This window comes from Nannobrachium achirus (assembly GCF_963921795.1).
Source record: "Nannobrachium achirus genome assembly, chromosome: 7".
Classification (NCBI taxonomy): domain Eukaryota; kingdom Metazoa; phylum Chordata; class Actinopteri; order Myctophiformes; family Myctophidae; genus Nannobrachium; species Nannobrachium achirus.
Window position 1 is genome coordinate 7,850,699 of NC_137816.1, and position 14,463 is coordinate 7,865,161.

The following is a 14,463-nucleotide window of genomic DNA, read 5'->3' on the forward strand; positions in this document are numbered from 1 at the left end:
ACGTCACATCTATACTGGCCAGCCGCACGCAGTTCGAGGATGAGTTCGAGCGCAGCTGCCCAACTCAGTGAAAACATCGTGTTTTCCATTTCAATGAATAAACATAAACAAGCATATTCCCATGAACAATGGGGAAGTAACAACCAGTAACCACCGGAAATATAATTTTTATAGCCACAGATTTATATATAAATGTGTGTCTTTAGCTGGTTAGCTTTAGTGCTAGCCCAGCTAGCTAGCCCTGTGGGAGCAGAGAAGTTGTGAGGGCTGTGACTGTGAGAGCGAGCCTGCGGGCGATGGGAAGAAAATGTACATTGTGCAGACATACAGTAAGTAACAGTCAATTAATTAATTTGATTGGCTTATCGTGCATTCCCACAATGACATCAAACAAATATTAACTTGTTTTTAATATAATTTCTTAAGGTGACAGTAACCCTTAAGGTGGCATAACCCCTTTAAGTATTTGACGGTTCAAGTGGTTAAATATCTGGAAACACAAATTTAGATGAACCCAAAATACGCTGATGATTGAGCTGTCAAACGATGAAACTACACTATATGGCAGGGTTCCCCAATTAGTTTTCCCCAAGGGCCAAATTATGTCTAGGGTACCAAGCCGAGGGCCACAACATTGCAGGGGCCGACGGTGGCGTTCCCGCTACTCCAGCGACAGTTCAGATATCGTTGTCGGGTGAAAATCTTGTATGTCCAAAACCGTTCGTTTTGCATTTATCATTTTAAAAATGTTTTAAACTAGTGAAAACAGCCGATCTACAATCACAACGCCTCGCCGCGTTGTGTGCTTGTAGATCTGTTTTCACTACTTTTGTGCGACGGCCTTGTTTGATGAAGCAGAGCTTTACCTTGCGAAAGAACGTACACATTTTGAGATACAGGTTTTCCACCCGACAATGACGATATACTAGTGTTGTTGCTGCTCTTATACCACCATTATTACTGGGGTTGGTGTGGGCCAGACAGTAGCCCCCCGCGGGCCGCAAATGGCCCGCGGGCCGCCTATTGGGGAACCCTGCTATATGGTATCTATGGGTATCTATGGGTCCCTGCTTCATCTCTCTCTCGACTAAAGGGTCCTTGGCCTGAAAACGTTGAAGACTCCTGCTCCAGAAAATAAGAGAAGAAGAGAGAGAGAGAGACAGAGACAGAGACAGAGAGAGAAGTGGTGATGAGAAAGAGAGGCCAGTCAGACCCTCTGACAGAAGTCAGCGTCAGACATACCATAGTGGTTCTCACCCCGCCCAGGAATACCATTTACACAAATAGACCATACGTTTGTTTGGCCGCTCACACCCAACAGTCAGAAGAAACGCTGCCGTCCTGTGACCGGGGGCCAGGACGTATGTGTGGAATGTGGGCTCCTCGCATGAAACGCTGCAGTTTTAGAACGTGCTGAGCTCTGAGATTTTCTTTTAGGCTCCTGTGAATTCCAGGGCTTTAGGCTGAGCTGTGTGAGATGACATAGAGATATGGAGAAAAGAACAGACCCTTTCCAGACACACAGGGGTGTCGCACCAAATTCTGGGCCCTGGGTACAAGGATTCACTCACGTTTTATGCTTTAACTATTGAAAAATAGCAGATATACAAGCTCACAGCGTCATTCTAAGGTTTATTGAAAAACATATGTTTCTATGTCAGTGGTGCTCAATCCTTTTCATGTGAAGGACCCCCCACATGATTGGCCACTCAAAATATTTAGTTCCAGGGACCCCCCCAGATGCAAAATTTGAGATGTTTGCTTAAAAAATACATATATTCAAAGATTTGCACACATTTTCACCACTTTTCAAAAATAGCATATCTACAAGCTTGCACGGCACCAAGAGTGCTGTGCTGTGAGCTTGTATATCCGCTATTTTTCAATAGCTAAAGTATAAAATAAGTAAGGCCCCTCCACCTTGGGCCCTAGTAACTCAGTCCCACTCCCCCCCCCTCCCTTGTTGTGTGTGTTTCCTGTGCAGGGGCCAAAGTGGGATGTCTGCCCCGGCTCCCTTATTCTGGAAACTGCTGAGTCACTACTGTATATGAACCCATTTCTACCTCATCAGTATGAGTCAGCATTACATTGAAGCCAAGTCGCATGGCAAAGTGTTTCTAGCTTCTGTCATCGATGAGACAAGGAGTTAACAGCTTCATTCATGTTGCAATTTGGAATTTGCCCATTTCTTTTCACACAAAGACCTGTGTAAATCCATGCAGCAGAGCAATAGTGCCCTCTACTGGATTTCCTGCTGAGAACATGACCTGATGCATGTTTAGTTTTTTTGCTCTTGCTCAAGACATTCAGATGCACACGTAGAGCAGTGGTTCCCAAACGTTTTCAGGTCAAGACAAAAAGATACATTTGGTGTCTCCACAGGACCCGAACTTACAACAATATATTATGATAACCTGACCCCTATTTAAAACAAGCTGGCTTTTAAGATATTACTTTCATAATTTCTCAAAGGTTTCTGTAATTCCTTTGAAAAAAAGTTTTTCTCCAAGAGACACTTTTACATATTTTAAAATATATTTTTTAAACATAAAATATTGGACATTTACTCACCCCCAAGCCATTGTTTGGGAAACCCTGATCAAGAGTTACGCACTGAACACATACTGTATGTAACAAGGTAAGTTACAAGATATGCGCTCTGCGCTGCCTTACCTTTCAATTTTACATTCTTGTCTACTCCAAGTTTCTCCAGCACTTTAATCCAGGGCCCTCTTGTCACCAGACGACCCTTAGATGTCATGAGGACAATGGACCTAGAAAGAGAAAAAAGGAGCGAAGATCAAGGCAACAGCAACGATAAATATGGAGAGAGATAGAGAGAGAAAGACACTCACACTCACACACACACACACACACACACACACACACACACACACACACACACACACACACACACACACACAGAAAGAGAGCGACAGAGAGATGGAAAAAAGAAAGATAGAGAGAACGTGTATGTGTGAGTCATGTGTAGAACTGTCAGTGCTTCAGTATAACATGATCTGGTTTTACAGGCCAGGGAAGCAGTTTAAACAGAGTTGAATGTACAGCAGGGGTCTTCAACAGGGGGTCCGGGACCCATAGGGGGTCCTCGGCGTTACAACAGCGGGGCCTCCAAATATTTGTGTGATAGAAATACTTTTTTCTCCTTTTTATATTAACCACTGACTTGAACCCCAGTGTCCATATGCTAGTGTTCATATAGAACTAGTGTTCATATAGAACTTCAGCCAAAAATAGCAGATCTACAGGCTCGCGCGAGGCGTTGTGAGCTTGTAGATCATCTATTTTCGGCAAAGCGTTTGGTGTAGAGGGGAAAAAGAGCAATCTAAGTACAGAGTAAAAGGGCAAGTTTATTAGGTAATGACGGCTCAAGTGGTTAAATATCTGAAAACACAAATCGACATGAATCCAAAATACACTGATGATTGTGCTGTCAAACGACGAAAATAGATATGGAATGTGTTGTGGGGGTCCCCGCTTCATCTCTCTCTCTCTCGACTAAGGGGTCCTTCCTTGGCCTGAAAACGTTGAAGACCCCTGATGTACAGTATCTCTCTCTCTCTCCTTACCCCTCCCTCAGTCCACTGACGTAGCTGTCTATCTGTGCTGGGATGCCCTGCAGGATGGAGTTCCTGAAGGCTTTGCTGTCCACCTGCTTCCCGTCGTGACCGTCCAGCACCGTCAGGTGCACTCCGTCCTCTGGCTGGTACATCTTCCTGCCGTTCACCTGCCACGACACACACAGAGCCACACAGCCAATCAGCGCACTGCCTCCGTGCCCTAACCCAGAGCAGTGTAAGCAGAGTGACGACACGCTTTGAACTCGCCGCAGACCGGAAGTGGCTTCGCATGGAGCCTGTTCTCATTCCTATAGCGAGCCTCTGCCCCGTCCGTCCCCATTCTAGCCGAGGCATTTCCACTCGCTGGAAGTAGACCGAATCACGTCTTTTTCACCATTTTAACGCATTCACGGGCCTCTCTAAGGTAGATAACATTATTAAAAGGGTGAAAAAGAGGTGATTTAGTCTACTTACCAGCGAGTGAAAATGAATGGGGGCGGAGGCTCGCTAGGAATGAGACAGGCTCCATGCGTGCATGTGTGCGCATGCGTAAGCTAGGCTAAGTTAGCTTCCCACCAGTAAATAGGCTTTCCACGTTTACTATGGGAGTCGACGGAAGTGTCGTAACTCTGTTTCTAGGGCTCTGCAATGTATACCCTCTATACATTACATTTTATGTTGGTTTGTTTACTGTTGAGTGAGATATTCTGAGGTACGGTACGTTCCCTATGGGCATCGTACCCACCAGGCATAGTGACACAGAACTACTACTGTACATGTATTGTACAACACAAATGAAATGATAACAAGAGCAAATTGTTTTCCTAGATCGTTAAATCTCACAATCTTTTGTTTCAATGGCTGCAAAGTCTTTCCCTAAGGCTATAAAAAATGCTGACGAAAAATGCTGATGAATCACATTTAGAACTTGAAGTCAAAGGCTATGTGCATGGGATTATTACTACATTTTGAAGTACTTTACAAACAAACAATTTCACACTTAACATTTTGCTGCTTGTACTTACAAATGAAAGCCTTCTTTCTCAAATGAAAGATCTTGGTCTTCTTGATTTAATATGAGCTAATCTCATGGCTAACTAATAATACCTGATTGTGCCAAAAGTGTATGCCAACTTTTGCTGGCGCACGTCATTTTAGACTTTAGCATTGGCTGTTTTCCTAAATTGTTAAATCTCACTTTTGTTTCAATGGCTGCAAAGTCTAAGGCTATACAAATACTTTACATCTGGTATAAGTTGATGAATCACATTTAGAACTGGAAGTCAAAAGCTATGTGCATGGGATTATTACTAACGTTTGCTTTTAGTCAAAAGGGTGATGATGTCACACAGTGGCGTCAGTTCAGCAAAAGCTAGGGTATGGCAAAGATGGGAGTGCTCATGGAAAAGAGGCATTACATTTTGTATAACACAGTTCTATTGTGAAAATAGCAGATCTACATGCTCACAACGCCTCACGCTGCGAGGCGTTGTGAGCATGTAGATCGGCTATTTTCACGAGTTTTGTCAGTTTTTTTACACAGGTTTCTACGGTTTCTTGGGCTGGATATGGCAGCCTGGAACGGTTGTTCAAGTGCAGCTAAACTTGGCATGTTAGTAAACGTGCCACAATTAACAATAATGAATTGCACCTGTGCAGCTGACCCGCGGAACCTGGGAATATACCATCTTGTCAAGATGGGGAGAATACATCTTGAAGAATACATCTTGACATTTTACTGTAATTTAACAACATAATAACCAGCACAGACAAAGACTGGACCCAGGGTATGGCAGCTGCATACCCCTGCCATACCCAATTGACGCCCCTGATGTCACATGAGACAAGAGTCACCTCAGTGTAGGCAAAGTCCTCCTTGATGTGGAAGAAGCGTGTGTTGTAGGATTCCAGTTTGAGCTCCAGGAAGTGTTCTGGTGTGTGCTGAAAGGCAAAACAGACAAATGGCCTTTTGTCAGTAAACATTTCAAATTAGTTCCAATCTCTGATAACGTCGGAACAGATGGAAAAATAATTGAACGGACAACAAAAACAAACGCTTCACTCATTAGTAAAAAACAAACTCAGGAATCGCTTCACTCATTTGCACGAAACGATTTTCTTTCCCCCCCCCCCATGATTGTTTATTGTGAATTCTTACCAGCCTTGCATTTGGAAGTTTCCTGGGCATTGGTACATCTACAATGGGCATTTCTGCATGCTTGGGGTAGGCCTGGGCCATGCAGTCACTGGGAGGACTACCTTTGGGAATGACGGCTGTGATCTTGATTCTCTCACAGCCTTTGACCGAGCAGAAGGCAAATTCCTCTCGGTTGTTGTGGGCCTTCACTTTGAGGAACAACAGGCTGCAGACAAACAGACAATGGGGCTGTTATTAGACTGAAACCTTTCCCAAATGGGGAGTCATACATCATAGATAATGCCATAGATTATTGACATCATTGGCTGGTCACATGAAGTCTGAGACCCACATTAGAGCCACGCCATTTCTAAGTGGATTCAAGATAATCCACATACCGGTTGGTCTGCATTGTTTCTTTGTTTGTTTGTTCCAAACACAATATATCACTGTTTATTATTTTATATTTACAGGGTTCCCACACATTTTTACCAATTAATTTCCAAAACTTTTCCAGAATATTTAACCTGATTTCCAGGACTATATAACAATAATTCAGCTCAATAACGAGTCGCTTACTCCTATACGCAATGCCCAAAGACAGGTAGTGTATGCCAGGTAGTTCTCAACCTTTTCAGGCCGTGACCCCCAAAATAATCATATTTGAAGAGAGTTGAGGGATTTTGTATAACACGGTTTTATTGTGAAAATAGCTGATCTACATGCTCACAACGCCTCGCAACGCGAGGCGTTGTGAGCATGTAGATCTGCTATTTTCACAATTTCTGCCTCTAATATTTGACAATTTGGCCAATGTTTAACTTGTCATTTCAGTATTAACAAAATCAATAACGAAAGACAATGCATAGTTATTTTTTCCAGGACCTTCCAGGACCCTTGATCAATTCCAAAACTCTTCCAGTACTGGAAAAATATTTTTCTAATTTCAAAATATTTCCAGGAATTTCATGACCGTGGGAACCCTGTATTTATCTTATATATACAATTGAGCAAAAGCCGCATCCCACTTCCAAGCCCAAGTGGGATGCCGGTCCCAGCTATGGGACCGGCGGATCCAATTTCAACCGAGGGGGGCGTAGCCAGAACACACACACACACACACACACACACAAAAAAAAAATAGCTAATAGTTAGCTCACAACTTTCCACTTTTCTCTTTCACCTCAATCGCAGTAACATCCGTATACACCACTTGGCTAGGACTGATCACGTGGCACACGGAGTTCTTAACCGGAAGTGCGTCCGGCGGTCAAATATGTCCGACCGGAAACGTGCGCTGCGCCACAATAGTTCCGCCACAATAGTTCCGCCACAATAGTTCCGCCACAATAGTTCCCCCCCCCCAAATTTTTTTTTTTTTTTTTTTTTTTTATTTAAAAAAAAAAAAAAAAAAAGAAAAAAACTTTTTTTTTTTTTAATTTTTTTTTTCAATAAACTTTTTTTTTTTGAAAAAAATAGTTTTTTAGTAAAGAAGCGGGCGTGGACTCTAGATGTTCGCGGCCCAAAGGGCCGCGAACCTCTAGTATAGGACAATAGAGAGACAGGGAACTGAGGGCAGAGAGTTGGAAGGACACACAACACAGGTCCCCAGACAGAACTAAACCAAAGACTTTGAGATTACAGCAAGTGTTGGTCATTCTAATTCCTATTTATACATCACTCACTCACTTGGTGCCCTTTTCCCTCAAGCCCAGTGCCAGCCCTTTTGATTTGTCTGTCTCTTTTTACTTCTATTCCTCAACTCTTCCTCTACTCTTTCATCTTCCTTTCCCTTTTGAAAATATCTTCCAGCCCACTGAGTGATCTGGTTCCAATGCATTCCTCCCGTCTCCCCCGCCTCCCTTTCCCTATAATGAGTACTTTCTTTAAACCATGTTCCAATGTTATAATGACCCAAATTACATTCTGAAGTACTTTACAAACAAACAATTTCACACTTAACATTTCGCTGCTTGTACTTGTAGAAATGAAAGCCTTCTTGATCGTGGTCTTCTTGATTTAATATGAGCTAATCTCATGGCTAACTAATAATACCTGATTGTGCCAAAAGTGTAAGCCAACTTTTACTGGCGCACGTCATTTTAGATTTTAGCATTGGCTGTTCAATGCAGCCAATGCTAAAAAAAAATAGCAGATATACAAGCTCACAGCTCGTCACGTCACGCTGCGAGCTTGTACATCTGCTCCATTTTTGACAATTTTTTTGAAAAATCTTGAAAGTGCGAGAACTACTGATTTAGAAGGTATTTGTAGAATCAGACTAAGGTCTTAATGGGTTTAAAAGATGCGTTTCCTATATATGATTTGTACAAGCTGTATACCGTCACTGTCGGGCAGAAACCTTGTATCCAATTTTCAAATGTGTACGCTTTTTTGCCCTGCTTCATCATACAAATAAGGCTGTCACGCAAAACTAGTGAAAACAGCAGATCTACGAGCACACAAGGCGCTGTGTGCTTGCTAGATCAGCTATCTTCACTATTTTAAATCAAATGATAAATACAAAATGTATATGATATTATAAATACGATGTAAAAGGCCCAGTACTATTAAAACAATCCTTCAGTATATGTGTGAGGGTCCCGCGTCTAGTGGATTACAAAGCTTGTTTAAGGACATATGGTTTAGGACCCAAGCTTGTGATTGGCTGAACCGGATGTAGGGAGCGCTCCATTGTAGTCACTTGGACCGCGCAGAGGAGGTGAATAGAATGCGTTTATCGTGGGCTTGCCCAGGCCTTACGCCTGGGCATAAATATAACGATTGCATTCACCACGGCTTCGTAACTCGCTGGCCCGCTCTTCGCGGGCACTCGCGCCGCTTGCAATGTCGTGGACAATAACTGAATGTCGTGGACAATAACTGTGACATCTAACCATAAAACGAGCGCTCTACTCCTAAACATGCTTGGTAATCTGCTAGACACGTCTCTTACCCAGTGTCCTCCTCCCAGTAGTAGTAGCCTCTGGCCAGGTGGGAGTGGTTGATCTTCTCCCTCTGCGTGGTCCTCATGAACACGCCGGTCTTGCGGGTCTGCTTGGTCAGGCGGTTGTGGATGTCAGCGATGACGGTGAAGGCGGTGCCTTGTGGGTAGCAGAGGCCCACGTTGATCCAGTCATGTCTGGAGAACACCAAACAGACCCGTGTTCATTTCGCTTACAAACCAATGAAACGGCAATGCACAAAAGCCACACATAGCAGCAGGGAGGCAATTGTAACCACAAAGCAGAGCAGAGACGTTATTAAATGATTAAACACGTTTACAATCAGTACATCCCATTTGAAAGCAACTACGGCAACTTGCAATGGGCCTGGTGTACAAGATACACTACACCACTATGATACCCAAGTAACTGTCAAAATACTTTATAAACATTAAGGATGTCCATAATTACAACACCAGAGGCAGCGCCACAGATCACTTTCAACCCAGAGTCAAAACCAACAAAGGGTCAAACTTGTTCTTCTGCTATAACACCAAAATGTGGAAAGCCTTACCGAAGGCCATAAAGGAGTGTGGATCACTAGCGTCCTTTAAAATTGCCCTGAAAAACCACTTACAGGCAGCAGCCGTTCGCAACTGGTAAAAAAACAAACCTAGCCCAGCCCTACCCTCCCCTGCCCCTTCTTTGTATATACTTACTGACTTACTGTTTTCTTTTTTTTTGTTCTTTAATTTTATTTTATTTACATATATACTGCATAGTACTGTGTTCTATTCGTCTGTCATTCAATGTTATGAGATACTTAAATGGTTTCCTGTGGAAATAAGCGTAGTCTTTTCTAGGATCTCCTTTTAGTAGACCTTGTACCAGTGAACTGTACCGTCATGAAACGGTACAAATGTACCTTTTCCTATACAAACTTCTAATAAAGTCTTCAATCAATCAATCAATCAAAAACCCCATGGGCACCGTTTTTTGCAGATTGACTTGCAGTTCAGGCCTTTGGGCAATAGATGGTGCCATAGATGCACCATCTATCGGTGCAGCTGTAAGAATATCTCCATAGTGTCACTATGCAGGTCTTTGCCAGTCCATTTCAGGGTAGGATCAGGCCATGGGGAATGGTTAGAATGCTTGAGATGTCTACCATGGCTGTGCTATTTCAATGGCTGACAGCCATTGCTATTAACTGTACTTGGAGCAAAGGGTGGGACAGGAGAAATGACAAAACAGTCACCACGAAGTATGGCTCTCCTCATTTCTGTGGTACATCATTTTGTAAATAGTGGAATTGAGCAGGACGGACACTCCTTGTACTGTAAGACACAGCCCTCCTTCATTTATGACAGACTGGTGAAGAATGATGCAAGTGACCTCAAAAGCTCTTCAACTATTTTGTTAGCCCATGTACAGTACAGGGAGCACGCGAGGACGTGTGTACTGGCAAATAGATTGAAAAGGGCGCTGTTAGGTATTTTGTTGTGGTTTATATCATCTATTTATCAATAAATATTGATGACTAACTGACCACCTGACCCCACAGCTCGTGACTGTGCCATGTCATGTACAGTACCCATAAGGCCAGGCTTCTGTCTGGTAGAAATGAAGCCTTATCTACTGCCATGGAGCCTGTACCAAAAACAATGAGAGTTGTTTTGGTTTATAAGGCTCAGCCTGGTGTCATGCAGACACCAGCGAAGGACATCTCTTCAGGAACCTATGAACTCTTTGCTACTGTATATGGACTCTTTGTCTTGTCATTTGTGGACAAGAAACATATCCTATGAACTGTTGAAACGTCATCCACTGACCAAATGACCATACTTGTTGAACCATTATTTCTGTACTGTACCTGTCTTGAATTCTCTCTCTCCAGTAAACATTCCATTCTCACTCTGAATCACTCTCCTGTCTTATTTCTGTGTGATGGATTAATGTATCTCATAAGGGAATAAGAAGGTGTTGTTGTTTACAAATAATATATTTATCAGGCGCCGTGAACATGAAAGCTTAATGTGGGCACTTTCTGAGGCGACAGGCATGTGCGAAAGCGTTTTTGTGTGTACGGTATGTCCACTGACTTGTTGAAGTTGATGAGCCAGATGGTGACTTCACCAGGAGCGGCCTGGTCCCAGTGGACGGTGTAGCCCTTGGACAGGGTGACCACTGGCTGGAATTGCTGGTAGTGTTTCCTCTTTCCCAGGGCGCCCTCCAAAAACAGGGGTCGGTCGGGGTACTCGTCCTTCACCATGTGCATGTTGGAGTTGGCAGGGTTACGGGTCTGGATGTAGATCTGAGAAACACACATGCGTGCACACACATTAACTGATGGGTCAGCGATAGCCCACATTCATGACATGTGGAAGTCAGTTGTCCTCAGGGGCATAGCCAAAGGGTGGGCCCAGGGTGGGCCCGGATAGGCCTAGGCCCACCCATTTTGTTTTTGTGCCCACCCAGAAAGAACTTAAAAATTGTGCAATGTGCGGTGTGACGTGGCGCGATGCACGGCTATCTAGGAAGCAAAGAAAGACGGGTGTCGCTCTCCATTCCGACATGTCGCCACTCTGAAATTGACTTCTTATTGTCGGAGTGGCGACACTTCCATAGGGGTTAAGTTTAGGGTAAGGGTTAGTGTCGGAATGGAGACATGTCGGAAAGGAGACATGACGGAGTGGCGGGTTGTAACCAAGAAAGACACCACAGTTTGTTTTGATCAATTCAATTATGAAGCCATTTCTAAAATTAAAATGTCTCCATATTGCTTGGGAAGTACATTTCCATGACAAATGACTGTATTGTGTCCCTGTAAATATTTAAATGTTCGCTATTTTAAAATAGCCAATGTAAAAGCTCGCCCACCCACATTGTGCCAGCCAGGCCTAGCCAGTTGGAGTGGATAATGATTCCTAACTATAATTATCTGGGTACCCCCCGGAATCCCCCTTTGAGAACCACCGGTCTACATCATTTAGAGTGGCTTTTCACTCTCTGCACAGCAGGATAAACCCTGTGGTGTAAATAACTAAGTACATTCTTTTAGGTATTTGTACTTTACTTGAGTATTTCCAAATTTCCTATACTTTTACTTCTACTCCACTCCAAATATTGTACTTTTACTCCACTACAATTATTTGAGAACTTTAGATACTAGTTACTTTGTGTATTGATTATTACAAAAAACATACATTAACCCTATGCACATTTTGTCCATTCGGAAAAAGCCGATCTTCAAGCTCACAATGTGTTGTGATGCGACGCATTGTGAGCTTGTAGATCTGTTCTATTTCTCAAAAATGAAATGGGACATTCGTCATAAGGGTGCACACACACCAAAGTATGGTCGCCAGCGGATAAACTCTTTTGGTGCACGGCTGACTAAAAACCCACAGAGCGCATTCTGTCCCAAAGCCAGTGCCGCGCCTGTCAGTCACTTCCAGAACCCTCCCCATTACGCCTTCGACTCACTCGATTGGACAGAGGGGGGAAACCAGTATCTGCTTGGAGAATTTATTTGCTCCAGCATAAACGCAAGGTCGGCGCGGGGCGCAGATATCCTCTCCTGACATGAAACCGCCCCCTTCCCATTGAAATGCATAGGCGGAACTCTCATAGGTACTTTGGTGTGGGTGCAGCCTACTGATTACTTTTACTTTTGGTACTTTAAGTACATTTTGATGCCAATACTTTTACTCAAGTAAAATCACATCACATTACAGGTGATGGAGAGGTGAAGAAAGAGTTGCACCTTACTCTTGAAAAGTTACAAAAAAACATAGTAGAGCATTTGATTGATAGGGCATTAGACAGAGTATACGCCTGAGGGATATAAGAGACAGAGAGAGAGAGAGAGAGAGAGAGAGAGAGAGAGAGAGAGAGAGAGAGAGAGAGAGAGAGAGAGAGAATGTGTGTGTGTGTGTGTGTGTGTGTGTGTGCGTGCGTGCGTGCGTGCGTGCGTGCGTGCGTGCGTGCGTGCGTGCGTGCGTGCGTGCGTGTGGATGCTTCCAACAGCGAAAGCATCCATTTTCCTGTCACGTTTTATTAAGACAACACAGTCAATAACAATAGCCTTAAGAGAAGGATTTAATTAACAAATCAATTATTTACAATTTAGCTGTAGAGAGCGTGCTGTTTTTCAGTAGATGGAGGTGAGATTTTCTTGCTTCATTATCACAAATTGACAGGTCTATGTATTTTTGCTCGATTTGATTAAGAGTGTACCATTGTCAATTTCATAAACAATAAAGCTAAAGTGTAAACACTGTTCTATGTAAAACTAGTAAACATGCCAGTGATAGTAGTCCCACCTTTCATTTCAGCATCGATTCATTCAATAACAGGGTCAACAGACTCCTCTATAATGCATTATCGTGCATGCAGCCTCTCACAGTTGATACAGTCCAAATGTTGTTGTCACAGTTTGCCTATCAAATCAAGTTCAATGAATAGATAGATAATAGGGTTCAGGTCCCCAAACCTGCTCGAGTGTTTTCTGCTGGTGTTTCAGTCCGAGTGTATCAAAGGGTGTGTTCGGAAATGCGCACCGGTTCTGGTTAGGGTTAGGGTTAGGGTTAGTTTTAGGCATAGTTTTACTGAGGTTAGGGTTAGGGTTGGGTTTAGGCATAGTTTTACTGAGGTTAGGGTTAGGGTTGGGTTTAGGCATAGTTTTACTGAGGTTAGGGTTAGGGTTGGGTTTAGGCATAGTTTTACTGAGGTTAGGGTTAGGGTTGGGTTTAGGCATAGTTTTACTTAGGTTAGGGTTAGGATTAGGGTTGGGTTTAGGCACTCACTACACTGAGCACACACCTGGTGCGCATTTACGAACGCACCCTTTGATACACTCGGACGTCGGACTGAAAGACCAGCAGAAAACACTCTCCCAAACCTGCTCTACTCATATCATATCATAACATTTAAATGGAGAGAGACCTACAACAGGGGGTTACATAAGCGTGCATGCGTGCACACCACACACACACACGCACACACACACACGCGCACGCGCGCTGTGACGGGTTGTGAGCTTGTAAATTGCCTATTTACTGTGTGCAACACCGGCATGCAGCCAAGTTTAAATCACCCTTCTCCATCATTTCCGGGACCCTTTTCAGAGCATGCATTTCAATGTTATGTGAAGTAAACACAGCTGACGGTAATAACATAACGTTGGTCTGGTTAATGTAGGTGCTCCTGTGCGGCAGCATGGATGGACATCACTTGTACAGTATACCTGTACCAGTGTTGTTTTTGACAGCAAATTTTGATTTAGTTTTAGTCATAGTCTTTTGAATAAAATGTAATTTAATTTTAGTCATAATAATAGTCACCTGAAAAGTTTTAGTTTTAGTCTAATTTTAGTCGACTAAATATCATACGTTTTTAGTTGACTAAATCCACAGTTGATTTAGTCAACTGAAATGTATTTTGGCAGGCCTTGATGGCATCGTAATGACTGATTTTACACTTGGTTGTGTGTTGAAAATAGCAGATCTACAAGCTCACAACGCGTCGCAGCGCGACGCGTTGTGAGCTTGTAGATCGGCTATTTTCAGCACGCAACACCTGAGAGCAACCAAACATAAAATGACTCTCTTCTCCACTAGTCCCTCCCTAACTTTTTAGTCTAGTTTTTATTTTGCAGACGAAATTGTCAATACATTTAGTCTTAGTTTTAGTCATCACAGCTTGGTTTTTATTTCGTTTTTATTTAGTTTTCGTCAATGAAAAAAACGCAGTCGACAAACATTTTTAGTCATAGTTTTAGTCGACGAAATCAACACTG

General features: G+C 43.1%; 1 protein-coding gene across 1 annotated transcript in view; it reads right to left on the minus strand.

The window, feature by feature from the left end:
* cemip (cell migration inducing hyaluronidase 1) overlaps positions 1-14,463 on the minus strand; it is a gene marked incomplete at its 5' end in the record, with an annotated part of 198,681 nt that overhangs the window by 3,052 nt on the left and 181,166 nt on the right. The window contains 6 exons of the mRNA XM_080729340.1: positions 2,674-2,774; positions 3,591-3,748; positions 5,436-5,522; positions 5,740-5,944; positions 8,675-8,860; positions 10,766-10,977. Coding sequence (XP_080585466.1) covers positions 2,674-2,774; positions 3,591-3,748; positions 5,436-5,522; positions 5,740-5,944; positions 8,675-8,860; positions 10,766-10,977 — 949 coding nt within the window. The remainder of the gene's footprint in view (positions 1-2,673; positions 2,775-3,590; positions 3,749-5,435; positions 5,523-5,739; positions 5,945-8,674; positions 8,861-10,765; positions 10,978-14,463) is intronic.